We start from the raw sequence: 18,364 nt of genomic DNA, 5'->3' as shown, positions 1-18,364 counted from the left end.
AGATGCATTTGGAAGCTAACAGAACCTCAAGACAAGTGCTCAGGATGGTGGTGGAGGGTATTTTCCCTGCGACCACCAGAGGGCGCTGCTCCTCCAACCGCAAGCCTCGGGACTCGGGGAAGAAAGTTCTTTTTATTGTTAAATCAAGGAGATTATAAAAATAATATAAAAATTAGAACCAGAAGAGCTTTTTGGCTTGGTAAGGATTTATGTTCCCCTGTAGCTTTTGAGCTAGAAACCAAGGTTCTATACTAAAGTTATCTTCATTGAACTGCTGAGGTAAGCTTCCACACAATGAGTTCCCAGAGCACATCCAACATTACATGTTGTGTATTTTTCCCCATAAAACCGATCAACAATTCCACGCTACCATCAATTTTTACACCTCTTACCTGTTCCGACTCTTCATCGCTGATATTAGTTCTGCCCAGCATGGTGGCTTTGACAGTGGAAAGAATTTTGAGTTGTGTACTGATGGTTGGGATTCGCTCACAGACCTGAGGAATGGGGGAAAAAATTGTAAAAAGAATTGTAAACTGAACCAACACATTCTCTATTGTTTTTTCACATAAACTTATGCTTATTCCTCATCTAATAGGAATAGAAAGAATCTTACAACCTTCAAGACTTTCTGACAAATATTGACAGGCTACTTGAATCTTATTTTACTTGCTTTGGGAGTTTTTGGGATGGAACCAACATTTTTCCTTTCCTCCAGATATTTCTCAAGGGTCTGCTTGTTTAGGAATGGGAGGACGTGTATTTGGCTAAGACTGAAAAACTAAGGAGTGTTATATTTCCGCTGCTATTCTTTGATGCAAAGGAATGAGTAGATGAAATTAGCAGAGTGTTTTTCAAAACCTCTTCAGGCACTGGCATCTTCCACTCACCTGTAAACAAATGCTGACTTTAGAGACTACAAATGACCATGGGATCTAAAACCAGACTTAGGACCTGACAAACCTTTACAAGCTAAGGAAAGATACATGATGTACTGCCACAACTCCTGCACTCACTCACACTAAGAGAGGAACAAAGGAAAAAGTATGAGGCATTTACAAGTCAGGTCATTACCTGCAAGAGGTTTGTTCTAATGCGCTTGTCAGTGCACTGCTTTGCCACCTCTTTGGCTAATCGAGTGACTTCATCTGATGCCTTAGCAATATCCTTCGCACACTGAATAAGGGCACGCTTGTTTCCACTACCTCCTCTCACCAGGCGTGACATCTCTGCCATTAGCAGCGCCATTCGTTTAGCAGCAGCAATGATGTCATTACCCTGCAGAGAACAACATGAGTTAGTGTTCATGCCAGGACAGACACTTCACACAAGTCACGACTGAATGGCAGTCTACATTTTGGTAGCAATCCTTTAAAAGAGTTAAGGATCGAAGAGCCATTTGTGAACACAGAAGAGGTTTCTTCAAGGAACAGGGAAGATCTGTACTAATTCTATGTTTCTGATATTTTTCTTCCTAACACTCGGGGGGGAAAAATGTTCGCTTCAAAACTGGAAAAGAAGTGGTAAAGAAAAGTGTTAGTTTGTCCATGGAATGAGCGTTACTGCTCTGCTGGCTAGGTTTTAAGATAAAGCATGTTATTAGCATTTGAAATTCCAGCTTTCCCAAAAGAGGCTTTTTCTTAAATTGTAAAAAAGTGTGCTAAATAGCTTATTAGACCAAATAGCACTAATTAAGTTAAATGGCGTAGTGACAACATTTGAACATAAAATTTTCAGTGGCATTTGAAACTGAAGTTGTTAAAGCATCAGCTATGCTGCTATAATGCTAAAGGATAAATGGAAGAGAATCTGTAACATACAAAACTTTTGTCACAGGTAACGTGGAAATGAGATGCAACTATTACTTTTTTTTATTTTAAAGTTATTCCTTGAAAATAAGTCTTCCTTGTTGACAAAATCTCTCCCTTTAAAATAAAGCTTCCAGGAGAGAAGAACTTGATAATTCAAAAAATAATCTAGTTCTATCTCTTATATTAAAATCCAGATTTATTGTATTAAGTACATCAAACTTACAGTCACAGAAATACTTCTGAGAAATATTTGAAACATGTGAAGTAAGTATGACCAAGACAAAGCCATTTCTTATACACTGTTCCAGAGAGAAACCTAGTGCAAAAAAAAGCAGACCTAGATGATCAGTTGTTAGTAGTCTGTTAGTATATTTAGATTCACTTTTTAGAAAGTTGTTAGACAAAAGTGAACTATCTGGTGCCATGAAGCATTCCTATTGTGTGGATGACACATTAGCAGAGTGAGTTTAAGTATTAGCACACTCTTCCTCAGTGTAATTCCACAATTAATGACCAATAGAGTTTGGAGCAAAGAGTACACAGCAAGACCCCACCTTGGCAAATGTAAGGTCTATCTCTGGGCACGTACTTCCATGACTCGCTACTAGCGAATTCAAGAAGATCTCAGATATTTTACAGATACAAGTGACAAAAAGCTGAACTATTGGTTACCGTGACCTAGCAGCTAAGCAGTTTGCTAGTATAACCAGTTAGGATGCAAAATGACATAACACAAAGCTTTTCCATGTTTTCACGTAGGAGGATCAAGAAATTAGGACCAGTATCATTTACGAAGCCCTCTAACAAGTTATCCAAGCATCAGAATCTGAAAAGGACAAGAACATTTTTAAAGCCCTTTTTATTAAAATAGTTTAGTATATCTATCTATGTAAATATACACACACACCTATACATACACACACCCCTAACCTTTGTTTGTTATGGGACACCAACCTCATTTTTTGTAGCATGCTATATAAAGTGACCAGTCTTGCAAACATTTGTGCTTAGACAGAAGAGACAGGCTACTTGTGAATGTCTGAACCTCATGTTAGATTTCTACCAGTTTCATATAAACACAATCTCAGTTCAGCATCTAACAGCATTCAGTGCAGCTTCTTCATAAAAGAATTCTCTCAAGACCAGCATTTGCAATACAGCCAAGTGCAAGCCAGCAGACAGTCAGTCCTCTTCGATAAACACTGCCATACCATACCAAGCCATTCCTTGTTGGAAGGTATTTTAATTGATGGCGTCAATGAAGGCAAAGCACAATAGACATGTTAAATGACTTCTTGAATGCTGCATACTATGGTGTATCTGGAAGTCATTAAGAAACCATTAATCATGGCTTCCCAGGTAGCCCACATGAATGGAAAGAAGAAGGGGGGGGAGGCAAAGACAACCCCTACTACAATTTGAAAAGTGCCATAACAAAGAAGAACAGGCAGATGCAAAGGGAGAGGAAGCCTTTGAATATTAATAAAGTGACCCAAATCAAGCTTCAATCTGGCACTGACAAACAGATCTCGCAAACTTGTGAAGCCACTCTCAGTTCTTAAAATGAAGTGCACTTATTCATTCAGAATGGCGGGCCCCAGCAGGGATCAAGAGTGATGCAAATGTGTCAGCGTTCCAAATGGCTGGATGCACACGGATCAGTCCCCGGGGAGACTCAGGAGTACCTTACTAGACCACTTGGTTGCTTCCCGATGCAGAGACTGAGCAGCAGCCAGAATGGGCTGGTTAACGGGCTGATTGGTTGGCATTAACAGCAGCTCAGGCTCGTAATCATCTTCAATGTCAGAGGGGAGAGTGAATTCAACATCTGCATCATCCTCCTCATCTATATCTACACCAGCCTCAGCCGCTTCATTAATCACAGTCACATCAGGCTTTGCAGGTGGCAGCAAGGGTGGAGAAACAGGGGACAGTTAGTACAAGAAGCAGAATTTGGTAGAAGAGCATGAACGGAGCTGTTTTAGTGACCAAAACATCCTCTTGGTCTCTCAGGATCTGACAAGACAGCTCTAGGATCAGGTCAGAGGGGGGAGAGGAAGGAAAACAAGATTAGCAGAAGGAAACAAACATTTTACCTGTGAACCAAAGTTACCAAAAATATTAAGAAGTTACAACTGAAAGATGCAGCAGCATTTTTCATGTGAGCACACAGCTTCTACAGACAGAGGCTGGCAGAACAACATTTTTCTGGCAAGACAATGGTGAAATCAATGGATTTTCCGTTTCAATGAAAGCCAGTTTTACTGCATAGAAGCAGGCACAGCAGCTGATGACTGTGGTATCTGTGTAGAAAGAAAGCTTTGCATGAAAGCCCTTTGCATATATGTGATAAGAAGAGATAGCCACAGGATCACAGAAAAACCACTGACACTTGTTTGCTGTAGAGCAAAAAAAAAGTGAGGCAGGAAACACTGTACAAGTGAGTAATGAAGTACCGCAGATAACATGAAAAAGAACAAAACCAGGTTATGAAAAGAGGAGGTGATACTGAATGTTATGAATGCTGTGTTCTTAAAGACTGAAACAGAATTAGTACAATAAGAGGATTATGAAACATATGATACTGTTTTGCCACAATGTTGTATCCATTACCTTCAAAAAAAAAAAGAAGATTCAAGCAAATATATTGTGTTAGCGTAGATCACGAGGAAGAGGTAAGTGGTATAACAATACAGGCATTTATAATACAGCAGCATTTCAATACAAGAATACTCTACAAGTTTACTAATTGTATTTCTTTGACTAAAGCCAGGTGTGATAAAAGCCAAACTACCCTTACAAAAAACTATGCATTTTCAACTGTGTTTTGCTTAAGATATGGCCTTTTATAGAAAAAACATCTACACCAATGAACACACACAGAGTTTTGGAAAGAAGTTGTAACGCTGCCAAATCAAGTCATCTTCAAAGACAACTTCTATTTAAGTCTTAATCTAATGAAAAGCTTCCAAATATCCCTCATTCTCTGATTTATTCAGATGAGGGGGAAAGGCAGGGAAAGCTACAGCAATAGACAGTGTTCCATTTGTGCTCCATGAGACAAATGGAGTACATAAAAGCCCAGAATTCACTCAGTGAAGTTTTTGTAAAGGAGAAAACACAAAACAATTTTAAGTCTTACAAGAATGAAGAATGTCATCCAAATTTTTTAAACACTAAGTACTTGTTGTCCCCCCATAAGCATAACACATGGTAAAGTTTCAGTAGACTAATGTAATTGGGCAAAAAAGCAGCAGTAGTTGACACACAGGTCTAACCCATATTCCTTGGTAGCACTGTCCATCAATCCTTCTTGCACCCAATAAGTGACTTCAGAGACTACAAAAATGTTTTTAGAACTTCTTCCCCAAAAACAGACTGTCAGAATAACTGTTGTCTTGTTGTTAAAATGGGATTGCTAAAAAATGAATTAGAAGGACAAATGCTAGACTAACTTATTCATTTGCTGGTTTCAAATTAAAGAGACAATAATAGTGTTTCATAACCTAAAAACACTAAGCTTAGAGCTCATTCATAATCAGTTGCTGCCAGAGGAAAAATGTAGCTCACTGGGGAAAAAAGGGGAAGCAAAAAAGTTATATTAGCATTTATAAGACTGAGTTCTTATAAATAACACTGCTTTGTTATAGCACTGAAATGGTAAGGAAATTGAAGATTTTGACCTTGATAGCAAGTGTGACTTGCTACAAAAAAGAATGAGACCAGGCCATCTATATATGGTCACTTTTCCAATCATAAATGCACCAGATTAACTGCAAAGTAACTTGCAGCTCCTTCCAGAATTAAGACAAGCCAGCTCATGATTCCTGCAGCTGGCATCTGCAATATCCATACAAATTTTTCAAAGTGACTTAAATATAGCAATCAGCTTGTCAGCCTAGAAAGGCGTAAGCATTAGTGGCTCTCTAAGCAACTCTAGCACCAAGGATCACAAACGGCTTAGCATACAAGGCACATTTGTGTTTACAAGGGTATGTTAATAAAGCATTCTAGCAATTCTGAGTATTAGAACAGTTGACCCTAGTTCACTCCAAACTTGAAAGAGTTTCTAATTCCTCCCACAGCAGTGTTTTTACTGGTTGGTCTATAAAAGACTATTCTCTATCATTGAGGCAATTGACTTTGGACTAAACACGCTGATCCTAAAAAACCAACAAAAAATGTATATATTAATTTTAGCACAAGATACATATAACAACTTCTTACCTTGCTAGACCATTTTCGGGCTTCATCATGCAACTGCCTAGCAGCCATCATCATGGGCTGATTAATAGCTTCTCCTGCTTTCTGCTCTGGGAACTCTTCATCCTTTTCTTCAGGTGGTGGTGGTCTGGGTGGGGGAACCTCACCTTCTGGAAGTGGTGGTTTTGGAGGAGCAAGCTCATCAGTCAGCTAAGAAAGGGAAAAACCTTATCTAGTGCAATCAAATAGTACACAGATTGAGTAAAGGATGATGTCATGGCAAAAACATGACTGCATGAGCTCATGCCTTTTTCCAGTTTTTCAAGTGCTCCGTGTTAAAGGAAATACCACATTTTAATCTCTTCTTTTGAAAGCTGGATTGGAATTTTTTAGACTTAAGGCTACTTGCATGCATGGCTGGCCAGACAATGCATTTTATTTCTAAAGAAAATATGCTCAAGTAATTTCAGTGTGCAATCCACACATTGTCAGTGACAACTGTGTATTTTATTACAAACTATGCTGCACTTACATGAAGGTGCTCAAGGTCAGGAGGAGGAGGGGGAAAATCTGGTTCCTGAGGCTGGAAGGCTTCTCTGACTTTGGCCACAGCTCCCAGAATTCTGTATCCAGAATCCAAGAAACTCTTCTGCAAACCTGAACAAAAATCCCATTACCAGTTTAATAGCATTCTGTACTATTTAGAACTGCAACACTACCCCCAAAAATTACTTCTATAACATACTGTGCTGAATACATATATGTATGTTAAAAAACAGTGTTAAAAACTACCAAAAATGTTTTCAAACATTTAAATCTACTGTAATGTTAAGAGTCATACGCAACATGTATAAAATAAAGCCTGGGCTGAGTAATAGTCATTATCAATAGCCAAAGTAATTTCCAGAACAACTTTTAGAACAAAAGAAATTAAGATAGTATTTCCTTACATAAAAGTAGTACTACTGATAACTAGGGACAAATACTTCTAATAAGGACTATGAAATCACATAATATACTAGAATACTGAATCCTTTTCCCTTGAATATGCCAAAGGTCTTTGATTGCATTTTAAAAGAGCCGGACTGACAACAGCTAGTGCTGTGACCTTGATTTCACCATTCTCGGATCTAAGTGTACACAAAATTTGCAAAAAGACAAATACACAGCTGTGCAAAACCAAATAAGCACTACTTCACATCGTCTTCAGCCAATAAAAAAATATATTTGAAATCAGCTGACTGAATCCTTACCAGGATCAGAAATGTTTCCTGCCACAGCTTTAGCATCCATTACCATTGGCGATATAGTTTTGCTTAGCTCATCAGAAGCTGCTTTAACAGCCTCACGGAATTTAGGGTCTTCTGAATTTTCAACCTCCCGTTTTGCTACCAGTAGGATGCGGTTTGCTCGTCTGGCAATGCTGGTGGCACCAGCTACCAGCATCTGAGGTTGCATATTGGCCATTGCAACTTTACATTTATCAAGATCTTTCTTAATAGCCTCTTCTGATGCATCCAACAGAGATTTAGTATCAATGGCTTCATCCACCAACCCTAGAATAAAAGTTAAACACATTAATATTCTAGTTTCATATGTGGAAAGGGATATTTGGTATTCCAGAGACTGTTCACAACCAGAAGAGTATTTCCAAACTGAGGGGTGGGGAGGGCTGGAAGGGGGCACAGAAATCAGACCAAATGCACTACTGCAGTTTTACTTCTGCTTAATGTGGCACCTCTATCACAGTATCTGTGGTCAGGCCTGCTCCCACTAATGGCATCCCAAGCTTTTACTCATCTGCCAGGGATGTTGCTTGAGTCAAGAACTGGCTTACACAGTATATGCAGCAGAGCTTCCTTCCTCCCATCAAATTTCTTTAAGCATATTCAGTACTTTTTGTACCTCTCCCATTCATCTAAAAGGAAATACCTCTCTGGCTGTTCTTTTACTTAAGGATGACATATAGTGACAAGGCAGTAAGATTTAAAATACCCACAATTTAATTGTGGGGATGGAAAAGGAGGTAGTATACAGTCAGGAGATCAGTAGACCAGTGCAAAGGATTTGTGCTTTGGAAGCACCAAAACTTCTAAGTATCTCGGCAATATTCAGTAGCTTTGTTTTATTCACCACTTTCATCAATCTGTTACATAATTTTGAATTGTTTTCTTTGCCCCACTTGATTATTAATCGTCATTCAACATGCCAAGATTACACAGGAAAGAAAAAACCCACAAGGTGCTAGAATAGCAATTGCAATAAAAACTAATGGTATTCTGGTTTTCCCACAGAAGAACCAAAGCTGAATTTGCTCCCCTGCGGCTCAAAACTAACACCTTTCAAGCAAGGTATTTTGTTTATGCTGTAATGTATACCTATTTCTGGAGTCAGAGAGCACATTCCCACTTAATTTATTTTTAATGAGTCATTACTCTTACGCACGTTTCATCAATCCAAACAGAATGGGGAAAAAGTCTATACCAGCTAGGTAGCCACAAATATAATCTTCAACAAAAATTCCTACTTTACCCGTCATTTTTTCTACATTATCAATCCATTGGTTTTTCATGGTCTCAAAATGTTCATAAGCAGCTTGATTGCCAGGATTTCTCAGGAGGATACGAGCAGCTGATACTACCTGCCAATGGAAAACATTTTTAATTATGGAAGTATCAGTATATAATGACATCACATATTTGTTTTTCAGGACTGGATGAGTAGCTCCTCATTTGGAATACTAGTTCATTAATTCTAGTTCAACATCTAGCTGCCTGAAGATTTACAATGCTTCTGGAATTTGTCAACACACACTTTTTTTCTGGAACTTCCTTTACATGCTTATGTATCAAAAAGTGTTTATCACTTAAAAACATTTCTTGAAAGCACTAAAGTATATTCATTAAAGAGTATTTTTTCCACTTACATATTTTGCTAAGCCTCAAAGTAATTTTGTTTCAAGGCTAAGTCACTAATGCTTCTGTTGAAAAGTTGAAGAGAAAGACATGTCATTTAATCAGTTTGTTCTACTTGGCATCATATACGCAAGTATTTGCCATTGTCCTTTTAAGAGTGTCAGCACTATGTTCCCTGCTGGCATTAACATCTTTCTCTGATAGCAAAGGCATAAAGAAAATTCCCCAGCCCTTTTAATAAGTCATTTGAGATTAAGGAAGCAAACCTGTGGGGTAAGTTCCCTTGCAGATTTCACTGTTGCTTGAATGCCCTCCACAGTAGTTTTATTTGCAGTTCCAACTGCAGCTGCTTTTTCTGCTGTAGCTCCCAGTCTAGCAGCATGGTTTTCAAAGTTTGCTGCTCTTTCATCAAACACCTAGTTGTCAGAGAAAACACATATTTAAAAAGCTTAACTTCCCTAAAAGAATATGCAATTTCTTCATATTGTCAAATACCAGAGACACATTCATGACATCCCAACTTAATGCATCTCCTGAGACGATGCAACAAGACGCAAAAGCTTTGAAGCAGTTTCTTTTTTTTCTTCCCCCCTAATATTTACCTTACTGGACTTTCTTCTTTACTAACTCATCTGGGCAAAGGATACTACCACACTTGACAGCTTCAAGGTATTAAGCACGCTAATTCCTGATGGCTACTGCTGTAACAAATGCTGTCTTAAAACTATTTTAGCTCATAGACATAAATCTTCAAACCCATAATCCAAAAGTAACTATATTTGGTAAATAAATATGGGGTTTTACCCTACAAATTGAAGATTCACATCAGGGAAAAAAAATTCCCTCCTTTGACAGTCCTTAGTTATTCGAGGCACAGAATGCTTTGACACAAAGCTGTCCTGTCATAAAGCTAAATTCCCCAAGGCCTTGGGAATTGTTTTGACCATGTTCAAATCAACTAGCCAGAGCTGCAAGCCAGAGTTTTACATACTTCACATACAGCTAGAATCTTTGAAGTACAGGAAACATTATCCAGCAAGAGAACAGGTTAAATCTCTTCAATCTTAGCATGAATTGGACTATTTTAATCAGCTTATATAATGTTGAGATATACAATCCACTAACTAGTCTGTCAGTGATCTTTGCACAAGAATTTTTAGCATGCTGAAGACAATGTGGTACAAACATCACAGGGAGAAATCTTTGCCATTTAATGAAGTCAGGGACAATACATTTTCAGGCATATGCAGCACAATTTGCAATCTCCAAGAGTCCAGAGAAATTTGCACGACAATCATTATGCTGTCAGAATTAAAAAGCATGTATCACAAGCTTGAGAAAAACAATACTGATTCATTTTCCAAAATACCAATTCAGTTTAAATTAAAAAATAACTAAAGTTTCATATGGGAAAGACCACCTGGGTATACTTGCCTCATCTCTATTGGGAGCATCAGAAGGAGCAGTGGCTGCTACTGCTAACAGTTTAATAGGAGTTGTGGTGTCACTAAAAACATCAGAAACCTCTTGGGTCATTGCCTCTTGCATCCGTGTTTTAAGATCCTTAAAAAAAAGGAAAATTATTAGCACATCATACAGGAATATTAAGTTTGTAGGAATTCAAATGCATAAGACCTCTTCCAAAAAAAAATTACAGTCACAGCCATTAAGATAAAATGATCTTAAAAGCATGAGCAATTAATCACTTTTTTACATAGTTTGAAATACTAGAAGCTTACATACCATTTCTTGAAGCCGCATCAGAAGCTATGAACAGCACAATTTGAGACCTTGCCCCTCAAATTTGCAATGCTAGCATACTATTTTCTTTTAAAATTATATGTTTTTACTTCTAAATCATTCATTTGAAATTAAACCCTAGGGCATGATGTCAAGGACTTTCTACAAAGTTTGGTTTAAGCATCTCAGCTAAACCAACAGGGTTTTTTGCTGCGCATTTTTGTTTTTATTGATGCCTCCCCCACACAAGCACTTTATCTGAAGAGAGCAAATACTTCAGTATATTTCACTGCACAAGAGCAGAATTTTACCTTCAGTGAGTCCTGAAGCTGAGCAGCAATTGCCCTGGCCTGAGGAGATTCTCCCTCCCCTCTTGCTGCGAGGTCAGCTAGCTGAGCAGCCAGCTGGTCCACACGATCACATTTGGCAAGCAGGTCTTGACGATAAGGTCCCATCATCACATTGGCTAAACGACGGCCTTCTGCAACCAGACCCCGAATTGCTGCCTGGCCTACAGTGGAAGAAGTCATGTTGCATTAAGATACAGTGGAACACAAAACCCTGAAAGCTTAAGTCAAATGCACTATGAACTGAGTGACATTTCAGAATTCTTGGGTTTTTAAGAACACCTTTCTAGGCAATAGATTGGATCTTCTGCAGCCTACCGTTAAGCAATTGAAGTTCAGACCCACAGAGGAATTAAACTCTCACCAGTTTATTATTGCTTATCAGAGCAACTCTGGCTAGAGGTGCATCCTTTTTAACTAGGGCAGCCTGATATTAACAGGAACGTTAATGTCATTACAGTTGTCAGGTATTCCTACATAACTAATCTGTTGACTCCAGTAGAAAGTACTTGCAAATTCCAAGTATTGCAATTCATCTTCACATCATTACAAGTTATTAGAAAATGAGCAGAAAGAGGGGGAGAAAAGCCAAGTAGAAAACATAAGTGAAAAAGCAGAATACCCCCTCCCAGGATTCCAGAAAACATGGGTAAGAAGTGTCAAGTGTCCAGGATGGGAGGGCAGGAAGCCTTATAAAGCCTCCACAGTGTGTCAAAAGTTTTTCTGTAAAAAATTTTATTTTTAGTGTGGGTTATTTCCTTCGTTCACTTGCAGAAGCTTCCTGTTCTGTCACAAGAATATGCTCCTCAATACAATAGTATTCTTCTTTTAAAAGCAGTCATTGAATAATCATTTTAAGCCAATGCCAACACACGAGTAATCCACGTTCATGATCAAGCTCAAAACTACTTAGAAGGAAGTTGTCACAGGACCTGACTATGCAAGAATCACTCAGTGCTGCCACCATCATTTTAGAAGGCTTATTAGTGTAGCTAAGTTTGGTGCTGTTAGACTGGCCCAAGATATTTTTTAATTGTTGTTTTTCACAAGTCAAGTGCAGCCAAGCAAGTACTTCACACAACAGTTTAGTATTTCAGGACATTTTGCTTAGTTTGTATCTGCCAATTACAATTGCTTTAGCCACCACTTAGCTAGGACAATTCATAATATGACTGCATGTAAATATTTGTAGCTGCTAACACCACTGAAGTGGCTCTTGTGTGCCTAAAATAAAATACACATTCTGTCTTGTTAGTTCAAAATTTCGTTTGTGTTGAAGCACTACCCTGGAATAACTGCAAACGCAGTTATTTGTGACATGGTCATTGCTACTGCAGAGAACAGTGAAGTATTTTCACATTATCATAGCACTGAAAATACCAGGCCAAATTCTACCAGAAGTGCTGTCCAGACTGAAGAGAGCACATATCTGATTTATATTCTTAATATACCTTTCCTATGAGCACCCTGCCTAGGGCCAATGCAAGAGACATTTAAATGAAAAAGTTCAACAATGACTTTGTTACAACTAGAATTTTCCTTCATTAAACTAAAAACAGTCATGGGACATGTAACATCTTGCATCCCTACATACATTTTTGTCGTATTACTACAGCAATTGATTAAATTCTGTAGTACATATCCAGTGTTGAGAAACTTCAGTTCCTTCAGCAAGCTTTCAGTATGTATGCAAGCCTCATGATTAACTAAGCACTTACAGACTTCAAGCAGGATTTAAGTCACCTTTGTTTCTTCTGAATTAAAAATAAAAAAAGTTAAGTTTAGGTTTTGTGCTGCTTTGAGCCAATCACCTCACAGGTTATTACATTCAAGAGAAACATCAAAATTAGGAAGGTTTTCAGCCACTGCCAAAACAAGTCTCATGAGACCTATCTACTACCTTCTTGGTCACCTCATTCAGTGTGCAATTTGCTCCTCAGAAAGCATCAAAACACGAAACTCCACCATTCTTTTTTAAAATATTGCATAGAAATTTGCACTTCACAAGCGTCCAAGCTATCAACATGATTAAATCTTTAATTCAAGTATCTGTCATTGGTTATTCACACAGAATTTATTTTGACAGAGAGGGAAAGGTGTGAGAAAGAGGTATTAAAGGTCTGCAGTTATACTATTTCTTGTAAGGCATGTCTCCACTCATCATCATCAGTTGCAATGCTCAGACTTAACTGCTATGGAAAAAAACCTACTGAATCCAGTTTTCAAGCTTCATCCACCTACTTGAAATAGCATCAGAAGCAGCTAAACAAGAAATTTCAGAAGTGGTTTACAATAAGCTCTCAGCAGAGCAGCTCCTGAACTGTAATTAGATGCCTGTTGATAGCATGCTTGGATTCTCAGATCACCTTTCTCTTCAAGTAGCATTCTCTACAGATAATCCAAAAACAATACAAGAAGTTATTTTTAGGTTAGGTGTAAGAATGTTTTTCTCCTCCCTGAAGGACTTTACTCAATTTGCTGGAGTAGCTATAAATTCAGTTTTGAGATATTATATTTGCATGATAATAAGGGCAAGGAGCAGTCTAAAGTTTGTCTGGTTTACAGCACACATTATTCACCAAGTTGTTCTTTCCAGAAGACAAAGAGAATCTGGGAGGGAATGAGCAAACCGCTGTGTAGTTCTTTTAGCTGCTGCCGGGTTAATCCACAACAATGGGCCAGCATGATTCAATAATTTTGCAACCAGGACTTGGCTATAAACCTCCAGCCATGAACTGCAGATCTCCACATCAGTGAAGAGATTCCATGCATCCTCATCATCCCAGGAGCAGTAGTTTCAGTCACAAAAATTATTAACAAGTTTAACCATATAACTGGGGTGGGGAGGGGGAGCACACAGAAACACTTACCTACTCCCCGATCAGCAACTGTAGGATTGTCTATCCACCTTTGAGCTTGCTCAATCTTGCCCTCCAAATGGACAGCTGCTTTAACTGGCCTGGTATTTGCTACAGCCCTATTTGTTTTGGACTGTAAATTCTGAAGTGATGTAGCTATTTGCTTAGCCAATGCACGGGCCTCAGGAGAGTCACCTTTCCCACTAAGGATTAAAAAAAAGTATAGTCATATAAAGATCATTTACAGCTAGTCCCAAATTCAGCAGGAAGACACAATGCAAAGTACTTCATCTTTTTAAATAAGGTTAAATTTGACACGCAAGTCTTAGAGCAAATAATGCAGATCCGTCATCTATAAATCCCCACCTCACACTTCTCTGCTGTGGCAGCTGGATATTACGTATGTTCAACACAGCACTGTGATGGGGGAAGGTATGGTACTGTCATTGATAATACTGATGTATGACTTTGATTTCCCATACTCATGGCTGTCTTACAAGCCACTGCAATAATGCCACACAGACTACAAGCAGAAAAGTAAGCAGCAACAGACCCAAGGCTACATATAAACTTGAAAAGAGGTAGCACATTAAGACCTGCAGCAGCTAAATCTCAAGAAAGAACTTGATTAGAGTATCTAACTAATGAAGAAAAATATTTATCTGCATATTGCAACTGGCCACAGATGAAAATCACAGTTCATACAATAACTGTTTCTCCATTTCCATTCTCAAGCATCATCTTTGCAAAACTGATATAGAAATACCATTTGCAGTTGAGCACTGAACCCAAGGTAACAGGGTTTCCTGAAAGTCTTATCTTTTATAGAGTTTGCAGTTACAGCTTAGAACACTGACACCGATTGAAGTGCTCCCTTGCCGTTTAGTGAACAGCTCAGCAAAAAATAGTGATGACATTTGTATAAACAAACTTAAATTTTGCATTATCTCGTTCCTTTCGAGTGCTTTGAGTACAAAGGAGCTCACTTTTGGCTTCAGTTTGCCTGTCAAATATTCCATAGGCAGTAGAATAAAAAATATTTTTAGGTAATAGAACTCTAGTGACTTTTTTTTTTGAGGAAGATAGTGCAAGTTGGGCTTTGGGATAGAAATCATTAGTTTGAAGCATTAAAAAAGGTACCATATTTTATAAATTAGATTTTTTTAAAGGATGTTAAAAAGTTAGCTTTTCTGCCCCTAGGAACTGAACAATTCTTCACATTCAATTTCTACTAAACACAGGATAGAAACTCAGAAGTGTAAGATGTCTATTCCCAGTTCTTGGAGGAAAATATATTCCCCAATTAATTATCAATATTCTGATTTTGCTCAGCACTTTGAACTGCAAATGAAAGTCAAATAAATTAATGGTGATAAAACAAATACATACTGTCGTCGCAGATCTGACAGCTTAGCTGTCAAAGCAGAGATTTCCCCCAAGGAACGAAGGATATCGTCTCTTTCTTTAGGCTCCTCACATAATTCTGCAACTTTCCTTGCTTCAGCCATAATTCCCCGAATATGTTCTTCTCCTTCACTGCCCCCGTTAGGGTCTGCAAGCCAATTCTTAATAGAAAGAGATTGTGTACAAGTGTAAATACAAAAAGTAATATTATTTCTATAGAGACTTTTAAACAAAAAGAAATACCAATACAGCTTTCAAAACTTTAACAGCAAATATTTTTCAAAAACAGTTTCTGTTTATTAGATACCATGAAGTTGTTTTACTGTCTAGCAGATTTTCTGTTTTGAAAAAGATGTCAAGCTAGATCTACCCAATGATTTTACAGTCTCTCTCCCCAACATTTGCCAACAGTATTTTTAGAAGTAAAATTTAACTAGTGGCTTTAGGGATTCATGATCTGGCTTTCAGGAAAAGAAAACAACAGGTGCTCTTGTGCACAGTGTGGCATACTTTACAGAGCTCTCCTAAAAAATCTCATTATAATTTCATTCTATATATATATAATATTCATGTATATTTTTATATATAATTATATACACTTACACACTTTTAGATAAGGTATATATAGAAGGTTCATTATTTGATGACCATCATCATCACTGGGTAATAGGCTGCCCATTGAGGGAGATTAAGAGTTAGAAAAATAAAGGATCAACTAAAAGAAAAACGTAGTTTCATTAACATTGTTTCGCATTTGTCATGAATATGAAGTTCTAAATCCTGAACTCCACTCCCAAAACAGAGCCCAAAGAAAGGGCTCTAGTTTTGCCCACAAGTAAATCTGTGCAGTCTGAAACTACTCTGCTCTTTTCCTTAATAAGATCCTTGTTCCTTAATAAGATCAGTTTATGTCCAAATTTAGGGTGTTTCCTCATTTTCATTTCATAACTTTTGCTGTAGCAAAACTCACAGCACTCTAAGTTACTGAATTGAAGATTTTTCTTTGTAAAAGCAAGTATCTCTATATGTTCTTCCTAACGAGTAACTGTGTTGTGCTTGGAAACAACAACGATAGTTCAGTATAACAGCTCTAAAAACAGTGACGTAATCACCTTCTAAAGTACTTATTAAATCATTAGTGGTACCTGAGCAGCATCAATCTTCTTAGCAATTGCCTGCTTAGAGTTTGTCATGGCCTCCAATTTGCGGGCTGCGTTCTCCACTTTCGCAGTGAGCAAATCCAGACCTTGTGACACTTGCTGTGCTTTCTGCATAGCCATGGGTGTAGCCCCCTGCCCTCTGCACAAGACACAAAGAGCATCACAGATTCAGCTCAGGATTGAACAAAACTCTTTTCTAATGAAGAAGCAACAAAAACTGTTTATGAGCATTCCCAGCAATTATTGTAAGAGATGTAGTATTTAATCAGATTTTTTTCCTCCCGAGTAAACAAAAATAACTGAGGAGGAACACCACAACAAGAAGAGCTTAAAACTAAGAGCGTATTTTCATCTTTCCAGAATGTGACATGTAGCATCCTCAGAACAACAAACATTAAGTGTCACAAAGTAAGGCTACTTGAGGATACAGCTCCATTAAAGCACCCAGGGCAAGGCTTGTTATCTTCTCATTTATAGATTGCTGCAAATCAGTCAGAACCTGCAGGAGTTGTGTCTCACCATACCTAAGTAAGGACAGCAAGCCTATAAGTGAAAATAAGATGTCTTAGTTACCTCAGTCATGTTGTCAAAGTAGACTAAAGGTTACGGGCTATTGGTAAGACTTCTTAAAATTGTGAAAAGGATGCTAGCAATATAAGTTTACAGGACTGTAGAAAACAATTTGCAGCACTACCACTGTTTCTTCAAATGCTTAGGAGTTTAAAAGTTGGATAGAAAGATTACTTCAAAAACTTACGCCCTAGAACATTAGTTTTGCATAAGAAATCTCACACTCCATTCCAATATAACCTGACTACTGGAATGCTTTTTGAGCATGTTAACTTTGTCATCCTTCCACTTACTATAGTCTTTTTAAAGTTAGTAGTTTGATAAGCATGCTACTGAGATGCTAACATATATTTACAGAGTCAGGGTAGAGTCTCAATATATGTTTCTTTATACCTTATTTCTCATAGGCTGAGTCGAAGTTACTTATATATTAAGACAGCATATGAATTAACTCATTTGCTAGTAAATCTTAGTCCTTCCTCTTCCTCTACCTCAAAAAATTTCAAATAATACAGAACTGACACCACTGCTTTACAAGAAGAGTAAGAGTTTAGACTAAATTTCTAACGCTCTGGGCAAAAAATGGTACAAAGAAGCTCTTCTATTCTCCCAGGTCAATCAGCTGGAAATCCAAGTGAAGTTAAACCAAAACCAGCTTCTCATCCACTACCACTATTATAGCTAATATACATCACTTCTTTCATGACGGTATAACCAGTATTTCTGAATTTTGGCCTTTTTAGCCTTTGTATAGCAAACTAACACTCTTCATGGAAATAAGTTATGGAACTATTCCAAGCTTGCGTACATATCACCACAGCACATCCAAAGCCTGGCAGTCTGTGGATTTGAACTGATGGCAGGGAATTTGTTCTTAAGGTAACTCAAAATTATTTGGAGAACCGTGTTTTATTTGCTCACTTCCGGCACTTCACTAGGGCCTTAAGTCAGAAAAGGCAGTTACTTTACCTAAAAGGTTTTTTTTTTTTTTTTTTAAATAAAAACCTCCTAACTTGTAATGCTTTTTCTAACAATTTGAAAGATGCATTAACATTCAGGAGAAAATATTTACCATGAAACCATTACCTGTATCCCTAATGGATTGCAATAAATAGCATTCTAGGGTTTCTGGGTGGGGTTTTTTGAGGGGTGGGGAGGAGTATTACAACAAAACAAAGAAGCCAATGCTAGAGCACTCTCTAGCTTAATGACTACATTGATAAGAAGCTGAAAAATTCCTTATACTTAAAGGAAACTGGGCTATCATGTTCAAACTACATGAATTAGTTATTTCCTACCTCGTCTTTATGCCCTCACAAAGGAATATCATACTTCCTATTCTCTGGCAAAAGAACA

General features: G+C 37.8%; 1 protein-coding gene across 6 annotated transcripts in view; it reads right to left on the bottom strand.

Moving 5' to 3' along the window:
- The window catches only part of VCL (vinculin), a 63,396-nt gene that overhangs the window by 2,841 nt on the left and 42,191 nt on the right, over positions 1-18,364 (bottom strand). For 3 of the 6 annotated variants that reach the window (XM_054831739.1, XM_054831740.1, XM_054831743.1), the window contains 13 exons: positions 16,424-16,577; positions 15,264-15,439; positions 13,887-14,077; positions 10,981-11,180; positions 10,364-10,492; positions 9,196-9,345; positions 8,547-8,655; positions 7,268-7,570; positions 6,547-6,671; positions 6,039-6,224; positions 3,497-3,706; positions 1,075-1,278; positions 393-497 (listed from right to left, as the gene is read on the bottom strand). In XM_054831739.1, the coding sequence (XP_054687714.1) occupies positions 393-497; positions 1,075-1,278; positions 3,497-3,706; positions 6,039-6,224; positions 6,547-6,671; positions 7,268-7,570; positions 8,547-8,655; positions 9,196-9,345; positions 10,364-10,492; positions 10,981-11,180; positions 13,887-14,077; positions 15,264-15,439; positions 16,424-16,577 (2,242 nt within the window). Of the gene's footprint in view, positions 1-392; positions 498-1,074; positions 1,279-1,305; positions 2,638-3,496; positions 3,707-6,038; positions 6,225-6,546; positions 6,672-7,267; positions 7,571-8,546; positions 8,656-9,195; positions 9,346-10,363; positions 10,493-10,980; positions 11,181-13,886; positions 14,078-15,263; positions 15,440-16,423; positions 16,578-18,364 lie in introns of those variants that run through there. The other 3 variants (XM_054831742.1, XM_054831741.1, XM_054831744.1) reach the window with 2 other exon arrangements.

Source organism: Grus americana, chromosome 7, assembly GCF_028858705.1.
Source record: "Grus americana isolate bGruAme1 chromosome 7, bGruAme1.mat, whole genome shotgun sequence".
NCBI classification, from domain to species: Eukaryota; Metazoa; Chordata; class Aves; order Gruiformes; family Gruidae; genus Grus; species Grus americana.
This window is presented reverse-complemented; position numbering and strand designations above follow the sequence as displayed.